At 42.3% G+C, this 12,305-nt stretch overlaps 1 protein-coding gene across 2 annotated transcripts in view; it reads left to right on the forward strand.

The window, feature by feature from the left end:
- Window positions 1–12,305, forward strand: part of LOC130178504 (retinal-specific phospholipid-transporting ATPase ABCA4-like) — a 37,697-nt gene that overhangs the window by 10,440 nt on the left and 14,952 nt on the right. For both annotated transcript variants that reach the window (XM_056390812.1, XM_056390813.1), the window contains exons 10-25: window positions 817–956; window positions 1,483–1,599; window positions 2,828–3,025; window positions 5,125–5,330; window positions 6,335–6,511; window positions 7,219–7,441; window positions 7,676–7,897; window positions 8,142–8,346; window positions 8,430–8,522; window positions 9,032–9,238; window positions 9,617–9,794; window positions 10,090–10,221; window positions 10,607–10,746; window positions 10,852–10,989; window positions 11,372–11,553; window positions 11,762–11,867. In XM_056390812.1, coding sequence (XP_056246787.1) covers window positions 817–956; window positions 1,483–1,599; window positions 2,828–3,025; window positions 5,125–5,330; window positions 6,335–6,511; window positions 7,219–7,441; window positions 7,676–7,897; window positions 8,142–8,346; window positions 8,430–8,522; window positions 9,032–9,238; window positions 9,617–9,794; window positions 10,090–10,221; window positions 10,607–10,746; window positions 10,852–10,989; window positions 11,372–11,553; window positions 11,762–11,867 — 2,664 coding nt within the window. The remainder of the gene's footprint in view (window positions 1–816; window positions 957–1,482; window positions 1,600–2,827; window positions 3,026–5,124; window positions 5,331–6,334; window positions 6,512–7,218; window positions 7,442–7,675; window positions 7,898–8,141; window positions 8,347–8,429; window positions 8,523–9,031; window positions 9,239–9,616; window positions 9,795–10,089; window positions 10,222–10,606; window positions 10,747–10,851; window positions 10,990–11,371; window positions 11,554–11,761; window positions 11,868–12,305) is intronic.

Raw genomic sequence — 12,305 nt, forward strand, 5'->3', positions numbered from 1 at the left:
TTAATAAAATATGTGCTATTATACAAAACAGACAACACTCACCACAAGTTTGATTTACCCACACTTTTTCTAATTCATAGTTGCTTAAAAGCTGAGGTTCAAAATTCATTCTTGGCCTTGTAAACAGCAGCTGAGAAAACAACATTGCTCTATTAAGTAGCTGTTTTGGAGCTTTTGATCACATCAAATGATCTTCATCAGCAGAAGTCGGCCAGTAGTCATGGATGAGAAATGATGATGAGGCAGAAATTAATTAAACTGTGATTTTATTTTTTAAAGCTCCTGTCATTTAAACTAATTAAACAAAAAGGAGCAAAAGGTTTTTCTAAAGATATCATTCTTGAATAATTCATTTACGACTTCAGGGCAGTTCCTGCGTGTATCTCTTCCTTTTTCACTGTGACTGTATTTTGGCAATAGTCTCCAACAAAAAGCACAATCAAAAATGAATCACATTTAGTCTGTGTATGACATCTCTGAGTACAATTTTTTTTAATCACTTTTCTACACCACATATTTCAACACCCAGCTGGAATTAGTTTGCAGTATGAAACACAGCTGTGGTGTTACACATTCTCTTAAATCAAGCTTTTCATACTTTACTGTTGCCGATACTTCACTGTATTTATCATACTGTTCTTTTTAACTATTTAATTTACATTATCTGAACGTATCTGAATATAAATGAAATGGTGGAGGATATGAGAAAGTGTTTGTGTTCTCTGACTCAATCTATATGATGGCCCTGTATTTGTGTTTCTTTTCTTCTCTTCATTCTTTGATTTCAAATTTATTTGCAATTTTTTCTGTCCATAGCTCCCTTCTGCAACGCCCTCATGCAGACCCTGGAGTCCAACCCTGTCACAAAAATTGTGTGGAATTCAGTCAAGCCCCTGCTGATGGGAAAGATCCTGTACACCCCCGACTCCCCTGCCGTCCGCAAGATATTAAAGAGTGTAAGAGACCACCTCCAGCCCGACCCCTCACCTCTCTCGCTCTCGACTCACTCTTTCGCTCCTTCCCCATTTCTTTCAACGCCCTCAGAATCTGTTTATATGCGTCCAAACCCCCACCCCTCTTTGGAATGAGCTGACTACCAAAGCAAAGGGGTTGAGGGGTGGGGGGGCAATCTACTGCAGTGTGAGGAAAGAGAAGAGAAGAGGAGGGGAGGATTAAACAATAAATTGCAAGTGAGGCTGCAGAAAAACAGAATATTTTGCATTCTGTCACGTATTCATTGCTCCTCACAAAACAAACCTCAGCTGGGCTTCACAGATCTCATCTATGTCGTCTGTTCTCATAAAAAACAAAGCTCTTCATCACTCATCATAGACATTAATATTGCTAGCAGAGAACAACAGTGCTATTTGTCGCCTCTTCGTTGCTGGTGTACTAATCCGGCATAATTGAGAACTTTGTATCAGTGTGCTTTGACTTTAAATTGTGTTAATGTGTTTATCTTGTTTATTTGTGTGTGTCCAGGCCAACACAACCTTCGAGGAGCTAGAGAGGCTCCAGCACATGGCCAAGGCCTGGGAGGAGGTGGGACCTCAGCTGTGGGCTTTTTTCCACAACAGCGTCCAAATGAATATGATCAGGGTACGAAGCATTACATTCTACAGATGCGCAAACACAGACATTGCATGTTCTCATACCCAGAGGAACTGCCAAGCTTTTTCACAATTTCATGCGTACCTAATTCAGCTTGAAAAGAAAAGCAAAAGAGGAACCGTCATCACTTTATATACAAAAGAAAAGGTGCCAACGTCAATATTTGAAGGTGTTGTATAATCCGCATTTCCAATGTGGGCTGAGTGCAATAAGCTTCGTTTCCAAGATGAACAACATCCCAAGCGACTAGGCGGAGGTGTGGATTTGTGAGTTTGTCTTGAAGTTTAATGACTTTGATGCAACTTTACAAAATCATATGACCTGAAAGTTTAGGAATTTAAGCACTTTGACCTAAAATGACTTCAGTTACAAGACCTGAGACCACAGCACTACAAATTGTATTCTAAGAAAAGACAATACAGTATGTAGATTTTTAAAGTATATATTTTTTGGGGGCTTTTGTGCCTTTATTGGACAGGATAGTGGAGAGAGACAGGAAATGGGGAGGCAGAGAGAGGGGAAACGACATGCAGTAAAGGCCGTCCGATGCGGGACTCGAACCGGGGCCAACTGCAGCGAGGACTGTAGCCTCTACACATGGGGCGCCTGCTTAGACCACTACGCCACACAACGCCCCAGTATGTAGATTTTGATGAGATGACAATAACAAAAAATTTTGTTTCTATGTCCCCTTGCTTCAAAAAATTACATGTACTGAAATATAACAATTCGATGACCCTGATGAACAACCTGACAATATGAATCAATATGGGTCACTTAGTAGTGATGAACCTACTGAGAATTATCATAGAGCTTTATTTTAAGTTTCAGCTCATTGTTTAGCTGTCCGGCCGCGACTTCATTGCTTTGGTTCAATCTCACCGTGACGTTCTCGGTCAGAACAGGCAGCTGTACACGAGCTGCTCAACACCAAACAGCAGACAGACATGGTGACTGACAAGCTGCTGAACACAGTGGAGAATTTAGCGACTAAAGAGCCAGACATTGCCCTCAGGAGTTGGTAGAGACCAAAAACAGAGCTAAAAGAGAGTGAAAATTTAACTTAGATACTCTGATTAAGTCCACCATATCAGCTTAAAAGATTGCTAAGTGATTCCAAGTGGGCAAGATAATAATAAAAACAACACTTAAACAGCATATTTAATGCATTTTTTTATTACATACAGTAACTCTACTTCTGTCCCCATCACTGCAGGACACTCTGAGAAACCCGACAGTGACGCACTTCATGGACGAGAGTCTTGAGGACACTGACTTCACCACCAAAGACATTCTCAACTTCCTGTACAATGGTCCTGAGGAACAGAGGGAGGCAGGGATGCCAAACTTTGACTGGAGGAACATTTTTAACATCACTGACCAGCTCATACGCATGTTCAACCAGTACGGAGAGGTAAGAAACCTCTCTCCATCTCCACGCTTCACTCTGCTTTGCTTCCCTGCACCAGGCACTATTTGCCAAATCTTGCGCATTCCCAGGACTGTGGTTTCAGCTTATTTGTGAGACCCACTCTCAGTTCTCCAGACAGGAGCATCAGTCTTCCAAGTCTGCCCTCATGAGATTGCAGCCAGGCCCCTTTGAAACATAGCAGGCCACTTAGCACGGCTATAGAGCCGCTCTCCCGTCCAGTAGGCTGAAAGGTGGGGAGAACAAGCCTGCTGTCACCCCCCACCCTTTCTTCCATTGTGGAGCCAGTGATAAAGTACAGAGTAGGTGGCAGTGAGTCACCCCCCCTATGAGCTCAATGCTGTTTTAGTGTATGGCTCTGCATTGAAACAGACCCTTCTGCTGTGGAAAATAAAATAGGGCAAATCACTCTATCCATCCTTCACGCCTTCCCTCTCTCCTCTGATTTAAAGGGGGGCAGGGGATGTGCTTTTGGAGAGAGCCCTATCAGTGCAGGCATCTCAATCTGTCCTTTGTTTCCAGGTTCAGTGCCAAGACCCTTCAGAGCCCCACAAACAAACCCAGGCGATTTAGCCAATTAGATATAGCTGTCTGTTAGCATTGGGTCATAGGTAGTTAGCATTGGGTCGTCTCACTCTGTCAGGGGCATGTTTCTCACACTGAAGTCCCACTGGAACATGTGTATCAGTGAGGATCTGTCTTCCCGGCCCATCTCTGAGTGAACATTATTGTGCTGTGAATGTATGGTCCCCTGAAGATGAATGGAAAGTGGTCTCTCGTCTTTCTTTGAGCACTCTCAGGGTATTATACAGTAATGTGAATGGAGATATTAGACACGGTGTGTATAGAGGTGTGTGTGTGTGTGGGGGGGTTAGAGAGCAGTGTGTTTGTGTTTGTATGCATGCATGTGTGTGTGTGGGATGGGAGTTTCACATGGCAATTACACGTTTTACAGAGAGAGTGAGTCTGTGTGTATGCGTGTGAGAAAATTACAATGTGAGCTCCAGGGATGGGGTTGTGTGTTCAAATATGTGTGTGCACATTTATGCATGTATGTGTACATGCATTTGCTTTCCTGTGTGTGTGTGTGTGTGTGTGTGTGTGTGTGTGTGTGTGTGTTTGTGTGCAGGTTGAATATAGTAGCTATTTTCCCATGTCACAAGATCACTTCAGTGAAAGACATAATGAATGCTAATTCACACAACTACCCACACTCTGCTGATTGTGGATGTTGTACTGGATCCACTACAATAACATGAGTTTTATTACAGACTCAAAATGATTTTTGACTTCTTACTGTACTCTAGTTTCTTTGTATTTATGTCAGTGTATTTTGTTTATATCTATGTCCAGGATTTTGGTACTAATTACTGTGTCAGCTACAATACAGGTATTTCCTCTAATATTAACTCAGTGTGTGTAAAATGTAAAGATTCATTCATTCATGTACATGTATTCTTGGTAATCATTTATTGTTTACTTTGATACATTATGATCACAAAAACACAAGCTGCCATACAAGAACTTTGGCTAAATAAAATGTAAATAGAAGTAGACTTAAATGATTATATGATTTAAGTCAGGGAATATCTGAATGTGGAATAAGTAAACAAGACTAAGGATCTGACCTCGTATTCAAGGTTGTATTTCAGTACTCGACAGGGTTTGATACTAAATGCTAGAGACTACGTTACAGTCAGGACTGAAAAGTACTGAGGTTCAACACACAGCTTTAGTAGTCAGTTGTTTCTAAATAGAGCAAATGCCACATGCACTTAATCCAGTGTACAATTAAACAATTAAATTGCACCTAAACACTGACTCATTTAGACACACACACACTGTTATAGTAACATGCACTTTGTATAGAATATAGCAGGATCCTATTTGTTCTTCGCTCACTCAGCGCCTCCAAGAACATCTCCGTTCAAAAGATGTGCATAACTAAGAATACATAAAACACACAAACAATCGTTGTGTGAATACTTACAATCTAAATGCTAAACCATATCTTCCCAGTTTCCCAATTCCTTTTGAAAGCTAAACTATCAAACCCACAGCACTCCTTTCTCCTCTGATTGTAGTGCATCAGTCTGGATAAGTTTGTGGCCCACATAGATGAGTCGCAGATGACCCACCAGGCCTTGTACCTGCTGGAGGAGAACAAGTTCTGGGCTGGCGTGGTCTTCATGGACATGTACCCCTGGACCACAAGTGTACCGCCGCATGTCAAGTATAAGATCCGCATGGACATTGACGCAGTGGAGCGCACCAACAAGATCAAGGACAGGTCAGTGAGAGCCGATGTTTAGCTTTTTAGGCTTGTGACCCCTTATAATGAAGCTAAATGTCCACTTGTGCCTGTGATTTGTAGATTTCCCCAGAAGGCCTTTCTCCTTTCATTTGAGTTCATGTTTGAAGCAGCCAAAAACAGTTTTTTATTTCACAGGTTAAAAAAAGTGATGTCATTTTTTATTTCCTATCCAGGTCCATCATCCTGTAAACCCTCAGATTTATCTTGCAACCACTTGAAGGGATCCTGATCCCCAATCCCCTCGGGGTTGTAGTGCAAAAAAAATAGGGTATAAATGTTTTATTAGCAAAGAAAAAGAGGTTAATCACAGGTACTTTCCAATACACATCACTGCAGCTGACTGGTATTTTAACACACAGGGGATAACTAGGAACCAACCAGCAACTTCTAACTCTCAAACAACCCTGACAACCTGCCGTTCCAACATTTTTTTTTTATGTTGTTAGTGTCGTATTACTGAGGCAGTGTATATGGATTTGTCACATTCCTCAAAGGAGGAAAAGAAAGACCTCTCCAGCTGGCCCTATTGTGTTTTCCAGAAATTCTTGGTAGCTCTATATTAACTCAATACCTGCCCTTTCATCCTCCCATGTGAGGCTCTTACATGCATTTTGCTTTCCCTTTGATCTCCCATTCATAAACACACAGTTTGTCAATAGCCCTCGGGGTGAACAAGCACTTTCAGCTGTTTGCAGCGCACCAACAGGGTGTAATGGACCCAGTGGGAGCCCTGCCTCTACACAATTGAATAATCAGATTGTAAGAGGGCTTTGCTTTGGTCTTATCCGCTTAAATAAAAGCAGTGTACATGTGGAGTGTGTGCAGCTTTGGAGACTTTGGCTTTGTGATGTTTTATTATGACAATGTTTTGAATAGACAACAACAAAAATGCTTCAATAACTCCGTTGTATAAATTCTTACGTGGTGACAGTAAAATCCTCCAGACGCCTGTGTCATTCACTCCCCGTGTCCTCCCTCAGGTACTGGGACCCCGGCCCCCGAGCAGACCCCATGGAGGACCAGAGGTACATCTGGGGGGGCTTTGCCTACCTCCAGGACATGATTGAACACGGCATCATCAAGCTTCACACAGGCAACGACTGGCCACTCGGGGTCTACATCCAGCAGATGCCCTATCCATGTTATGTAGACGACCTGTGAGTGAATCGGTCACTTGCACTGCAGTGGTTAATTACAATGACTTTCAAGGATTTAAAAAATATCAGCTCTGATGCTTTTTTTTTATCAGAATATATATTTCCGCAGACCTAAATGTGTGATGGGTTTGTCAGAGGGCATCTACTACAACATATTTTGGTGTGAACAGTCTTCTATAATCCAATGGAATAAATAAACCAGAGGTAAACAAGACTATGTGCAGGGTTTTTCAATTATAATCAAGCCACGATGTTTTTAAAATTTCAAATTCATCAGCACTATTTCTTCCACCCTCTTCACACTGAACCAAAACTGTATATGCTAATTTGTATGTGTGAATATTGGGTTGGGTGAATATCCAGGGCATATTTTCTGAGAAATGATCTTTAAATGTGAAGATATAATTTGTTTATAGACACTGACTTAATGATCAACTGCCTGACTGATTGACTGGTTGCTTGCGTGAGAGTGATTACATTTTCGTGTCATTCACTCAAAATGCCAGCGCAGTTGAGACACACATCGGTGCATCCTGAAAGAAATTAAGCCTGTTGTGTGTTTCTTTTAGGCTCTTCACCAGCAGCTGAAATGAAAATCCTTTTTGAAGCCTCTACAAACTGAATATTAATGCTGAGGATAACAGCAGCACAGAATCAAACACAAGCTCTTCTCAAGGGGTTAATGAGTTCTCTCTGTCCTCCTCCAGCTTTATGATCACACTGAACCGCTGCTTCCCGATGTTCATGGTGCTGGCCTGGATCTACTCTGTGTCCATGACTGTGAAGAGCATTGTGCTGGAGAAAGAGCTGCGCCTCAAGGAGACCCTTAAAACCATGGGGGTCGAAAACAGTGCCATTTGGTACACGTGGTTCATCGACAGCTTCGTCGTGATGACTGCGAGCACGGCGCTGCTCACCTCCATCATCATGGTGAGAAAACAGGAGGAGTAGGATAGAGAGGGTGGAAGAAGGAGGCAATGCTGACAGTAAAAAAATAGGGGTCAGGTTTTGTATGCAGGTCTGGAGTGTTTATATTTTCTGGTGTGCAATGGTGCCCTCTAGTGGATTATTTAAAACAACTCTGTAAAACATTCAATGGTTGCACCGGCTCTGTGTGTGCATGTCCTCTCATTACACACCTCCTGTCTTTTTTTTTCCTGTCAGGGTGGGAAGGTGCTGAATTACAGCGACCCCGTCCTCGTCTTCTTCTTTCTGCTGACTTTCACCATCACCACCATCATGCAGTGTTTCCTCATGAGTGTGTTCTTCAACCAGGCCAACCTGGCAGCCGCCTGCAGCGGCATCATCTACTTCACCCTCTACCTGCCTCACATCCTCTGCTTTGCCTGGCAGGACCGCATCACAAAAAACATGAAGATGGCTGCTGTAGGTCCTCCTTTTTTCTTTTTTTTCCCTTTTTTAAAAACAGGCAAACACACAGATACTGTTTGAACACAAACAAGTGTATGCAAGTGTAAATACAAATAGAACTGCGTGTGTTAGAGGAATGTATATGTTAAGTTGTTTCTATCACAGACATTAATGAGCCTCATTGCTGGTGTATATGTAGATATTCTACACCATTTGTAAGTAAATTAAGATTCTGTCTGCAACCCTCTTGCGCCTTTAGAGCTTGTTGTCTCCAGTGGCCTTTGGCTTCGGGACAGAATACCTGTCACGGTACGAAGAGCAGGGTTTGGGTCTACAGTGGGACAACATCCAGACCAGCCCGTTAGAGAAGGACAGCTACTCCTTCCTCACCTCCATCTTCATGATGATGTTTGATGCCGTCCTATACGCTGTCCTGGCCTGGTATCTGGATAATGTCTTCCCAGGTTGGGCTGCTAATATACTGTGTGACAACGTTTCGCGGGTTCTTAAGAGTTTCTTGCGATTTTATCAAATTTCTCCTCCACAGGACAGTACGGTATTGGTCAGCCATTCTACTTCCCATTCCAGTCCTCATACTGGCAAAGATCTGCACCCTCCCATGCAGAAATGGCTGATCCAGGTTAGTAGCTCTGCCTCTGATATAGCGCATTGCCCCTTACCTGTGTTTGTTTATTCTGAGTCATCCTGTGACTGGAAGGTTGCCGCTCCACTCAGATTGGCAACTAAAACCTGAGATGGAGAGGTGAAAATTGTTTTTTCATCCTTTGTTTCAAAAGGAATACCTCCTAGAAATTGCAAATAATGTGCACTGATGACAAATTATACTGGTTCTGAGTCGAGGCCCCACAAGAAAAATACGCTCCCTTACACCTTTTTGCAATCACAGATCAGGAACGAAATCAGTGTCTTGGTAAAAGACAGTTTAATTGGGAGCCTCTTGCCAGCACATGATCTGAAACCAAGTCCTATCTTTAAAGAATTGTCCTTTTCCCGATGATGTCATCTTTAAGATATGTGGCCGTCTCCTCTGCCAAGATAAAACAATTAAGAGTGGACACGTGTACACCACACGGCCATTGAAGTTGGTTTGTCAGGTGACAGATAAACTCTACCATCTGTTGCCTTCAGATCCTGAGAAACCTGAACCTGAGAAAATGGAGAAGGATGTTGAGAGCAGGGGCACACCGGAGACATACACCTGCAATGGCTCAGCCAGCAGGAAAGCCTGCAAGCACCAAAGAAAGAGGGAACAACTGGAGAGAGAGAAGGAGCTGCTGAGACGACAACAGGAAACTCCAAATCAGGAGGAGGAGTGTCATGACTCAGGGAAGGAAGGTGAGGACACAAATTCAGCACCACAGCCTCGGATTACCTGAAGCGTTAACTGAAAGGAGGACTGATCGGAGACTGACATCTGGATCTGCAGGACAGATAGAGAATAAGAGATGGGAATAGAGAGATGAGAGAACACTCGAGGAAAAAAAGAAAGAGGCTGCATCCATACTCAAGATGAATAAGAAGTGTAACCGTCAAGTATTGCTTTGATTATTGATTTGATTGATGACATGATATTCCAGTTATTTGACATGATATTCCAGGAGTCAAATATTTTTTAAGCATTTTTTGAAGCTTTCTTTCACACTGGTTGACATCTCACAAAACTATTCAAGAGTAAGTGTTCATTACTCTTTTTGTATCGGTTTTCCAACACAGGTCAGTTGTTCTTTGAGCCTGACCCAGTGAGCCTGGTGATGGGAGTGCAGATCCAGGACCTGGTGAAGGTGTTTGATGGACGCTCTCAACCAGCTGTCAACTGTCTCAACATCAATTTCTATGAGGGCCAGATCACGTCCTTCTTAGGACACAACGGGGCGGGAAAAACCACAACTATGTAAGCTGAAATCAGATTTCACAAATTATGACTCTGATACATTTTTAAATGCAGGGAAGGTACACAGAAATGTTGTTAAAAGAAATCAGACTGAAACCATCTGAAAATATGTTTTTGTTTCACAGCTTTTTCCACAGGTGTTGGAAAGCTCCTGACAATAATTTTCCTTTTGAACATGACAATCAGATCTCATTATTCTCTTTTTAAACAGGCTATTTAAAAGCCTCACACTCAGATTGAATGTGGGTGGTGAATCTGAGATTTTGTCATGGATCTGATCCTTTTTTTTTTCCAGGTCCATCCTGACTGGCCTCTTCCCTCCCACATCTGGCACAGCCTACATCAACGGAAGAGACATTAGGACTGACATGGACGTCATCCGTTCCTCTATGGGGATGTGCCCCCAATACAACATCCTCTTCAAACAGTAAGTTACATTGCGGATATTCAAATCAGTTCAGTGTGACTAAGTCACAAAAATTACTTGCACACATTTTTTCCAAACTTTAGCAACACAGCAAAAATGTATTTGTTAAAACTTAATAACTGACCTTTGAAAGTTTAGACTGTATTCAGCTGTGATAAAGTGAGGAACAGGCTTTGCTAAAATCAGTACACATTCTGTGAAAAACAAAAACAGTGGCTTTGACAGCAGTTAAAAGTTGAAAGCCAGATTTATGGATTTACTTCCCCATCCAAACTTTTTTTTTTTTTTTTTAAACATTCACACGGTGAAAAAACTGTCAAAACTTACAATTTCACACTCTTCCTCTGTAAAAATCTTCATTACCGCTGCGCTGTTTTTGTTCCAGTCTCACGGTGGAAGAGCACATCCTGTTCTACTCACTGCTGAAGGGTCGGACTCAGGCGGAGGCAGAGAGGGAGGTCGAGGACATGCTGGCGGACCTGGGGCTGCCTCACAAGAGAGATGACGAGGCTCACAACCTCTCAGGTCAACATCTTGTTTCCCTGTGTGTGTACAAGAGAGATAACTGCATTTATTATTATATATATTTACAGTATGTTCCCATATTTTCATGTATTCATTATTGTACAGGTGGTATGCAGAGGAAACTGTCTGTTGCTATGGCATTTGTTGGAGGGTCAAAGGTCGTCATTCTGGATGAGCCCACCTCAGGAGTGGACCCCTATTCCAGGAGATCTATTTGGGACCTCCTACTGAAATACAGAACTGGTAAAAAAAAACAAAAACATTTTTGCCCTTATGTTCCATCTTTCTAAATGCATATTTTACACCTGCAGGACACATCCCATCCCATGGTCCATGTTTTTACTGTTACACTAAAGACACTGAAGAATGAAACCAAATCTTTTGCATCCTCTCACGTTTCCTGAGGCACTTGAATTAAGCAGTGAAATGATCAAACGGAAAAATTCAGCTACACAGTTACAACAAAAGCAAAAAAATGTCATCAGAAAATCAATATGGCTCAGAATCTGTTGACAAAAGCACTTGAAAGCTGTGGTTAATTATATTTTTTTGACAATTAGAACAAATTGAAATTTCCCTTTGATTCAGCAAAAGAGCCTCATTGAAAGTTTCACCCCCTGTGCAGGCCGCACAGTGATTCTGTCCACCCATCACATGGACGAGGCCGACCTGCTGAGCGACCGCATCGCCATCATCTCCAAAGGACAGCTGCACTGTTGTGGATCCCCCCTCTTCCTCAAGAACTGTTTCGGAGTGGGTTTCTATCTGACACTGGTGCGCCGCATGAAGGACCTGAAGAAGAGGGAGGTGAGGTTTACCCTTTACACAAAATCAACCCACCTGCAGTGTTTTCTTTTCCCCCGCCTGTTCATTCTGCATTAGAAATTGTATCTGTTTCTAATATAGACACACAAAAGAGAACGCTTGCTTTTCTTCCACTGAGGAAAGGTTCACTTTCCTGGCAGGATTTTTTTTTTTTTTTTGCCTTTGTTAAAGGTGCTCTTATTTCTGTCAGAATGACTGCGACTGTGCCTCCGACTGCTCCTGTTCCTGCTCCATATGTACCAGATACAAAGATCAGTCTCAGAACCAGTCCCAGCATCTAGACAGAGTACTAGATGGTAAGTCTACACTGTATATCTCTTTTACTGTAACTGCATACTGATGAGCTGCTCCTCTGTTTGCATGCATGTGTTGTCTTGCTTCTCTTTATTACTGAGGACCAAATTGAGAAATAGAGCTTGTGGGTGAAGGACATGTTGGAGAGTCTTCACTTCTTCAAAGGGCTGGTGTTCGGGTTAATGTTGAATTCAGGTTTAGGTTAAGCTTAGGATAAAGGTTGGGGTTAAGCATGTAGTTGGTTTCACTGATGAGGTATTTTTCAGGATCATTAATTATTCATGAGTAAATAAACAACACAGAAAGTTTAACACAGAAACTTGGCTGATCTGGGGTTAGCTTTAGGGGTTAGGGTTATCTGCCCAATTGCTAATAGTAAGAAGTTTAATTGAAAATTATTTTCAAGGCCCTGAGTCAATGAGGGTCCTGACAAACAAAGC

The sequence above is a fragment of the Seriola aureovittata genome, chromosome 12 (genome assembly GCF_021018895.1).
Source record: "Seriola aureovittata isolate HTS-2021-v1 ecotype China chromosome 12, ASM2101889v1, whole genome shotgun sequence".
In the NCBI taxonomy this organism is placed as follows: Eukaryota; Metazoa; Chordata; class Actinopteri; order Carangiformes; family Carangidae; genus Seriola; species Seriola aureovittata.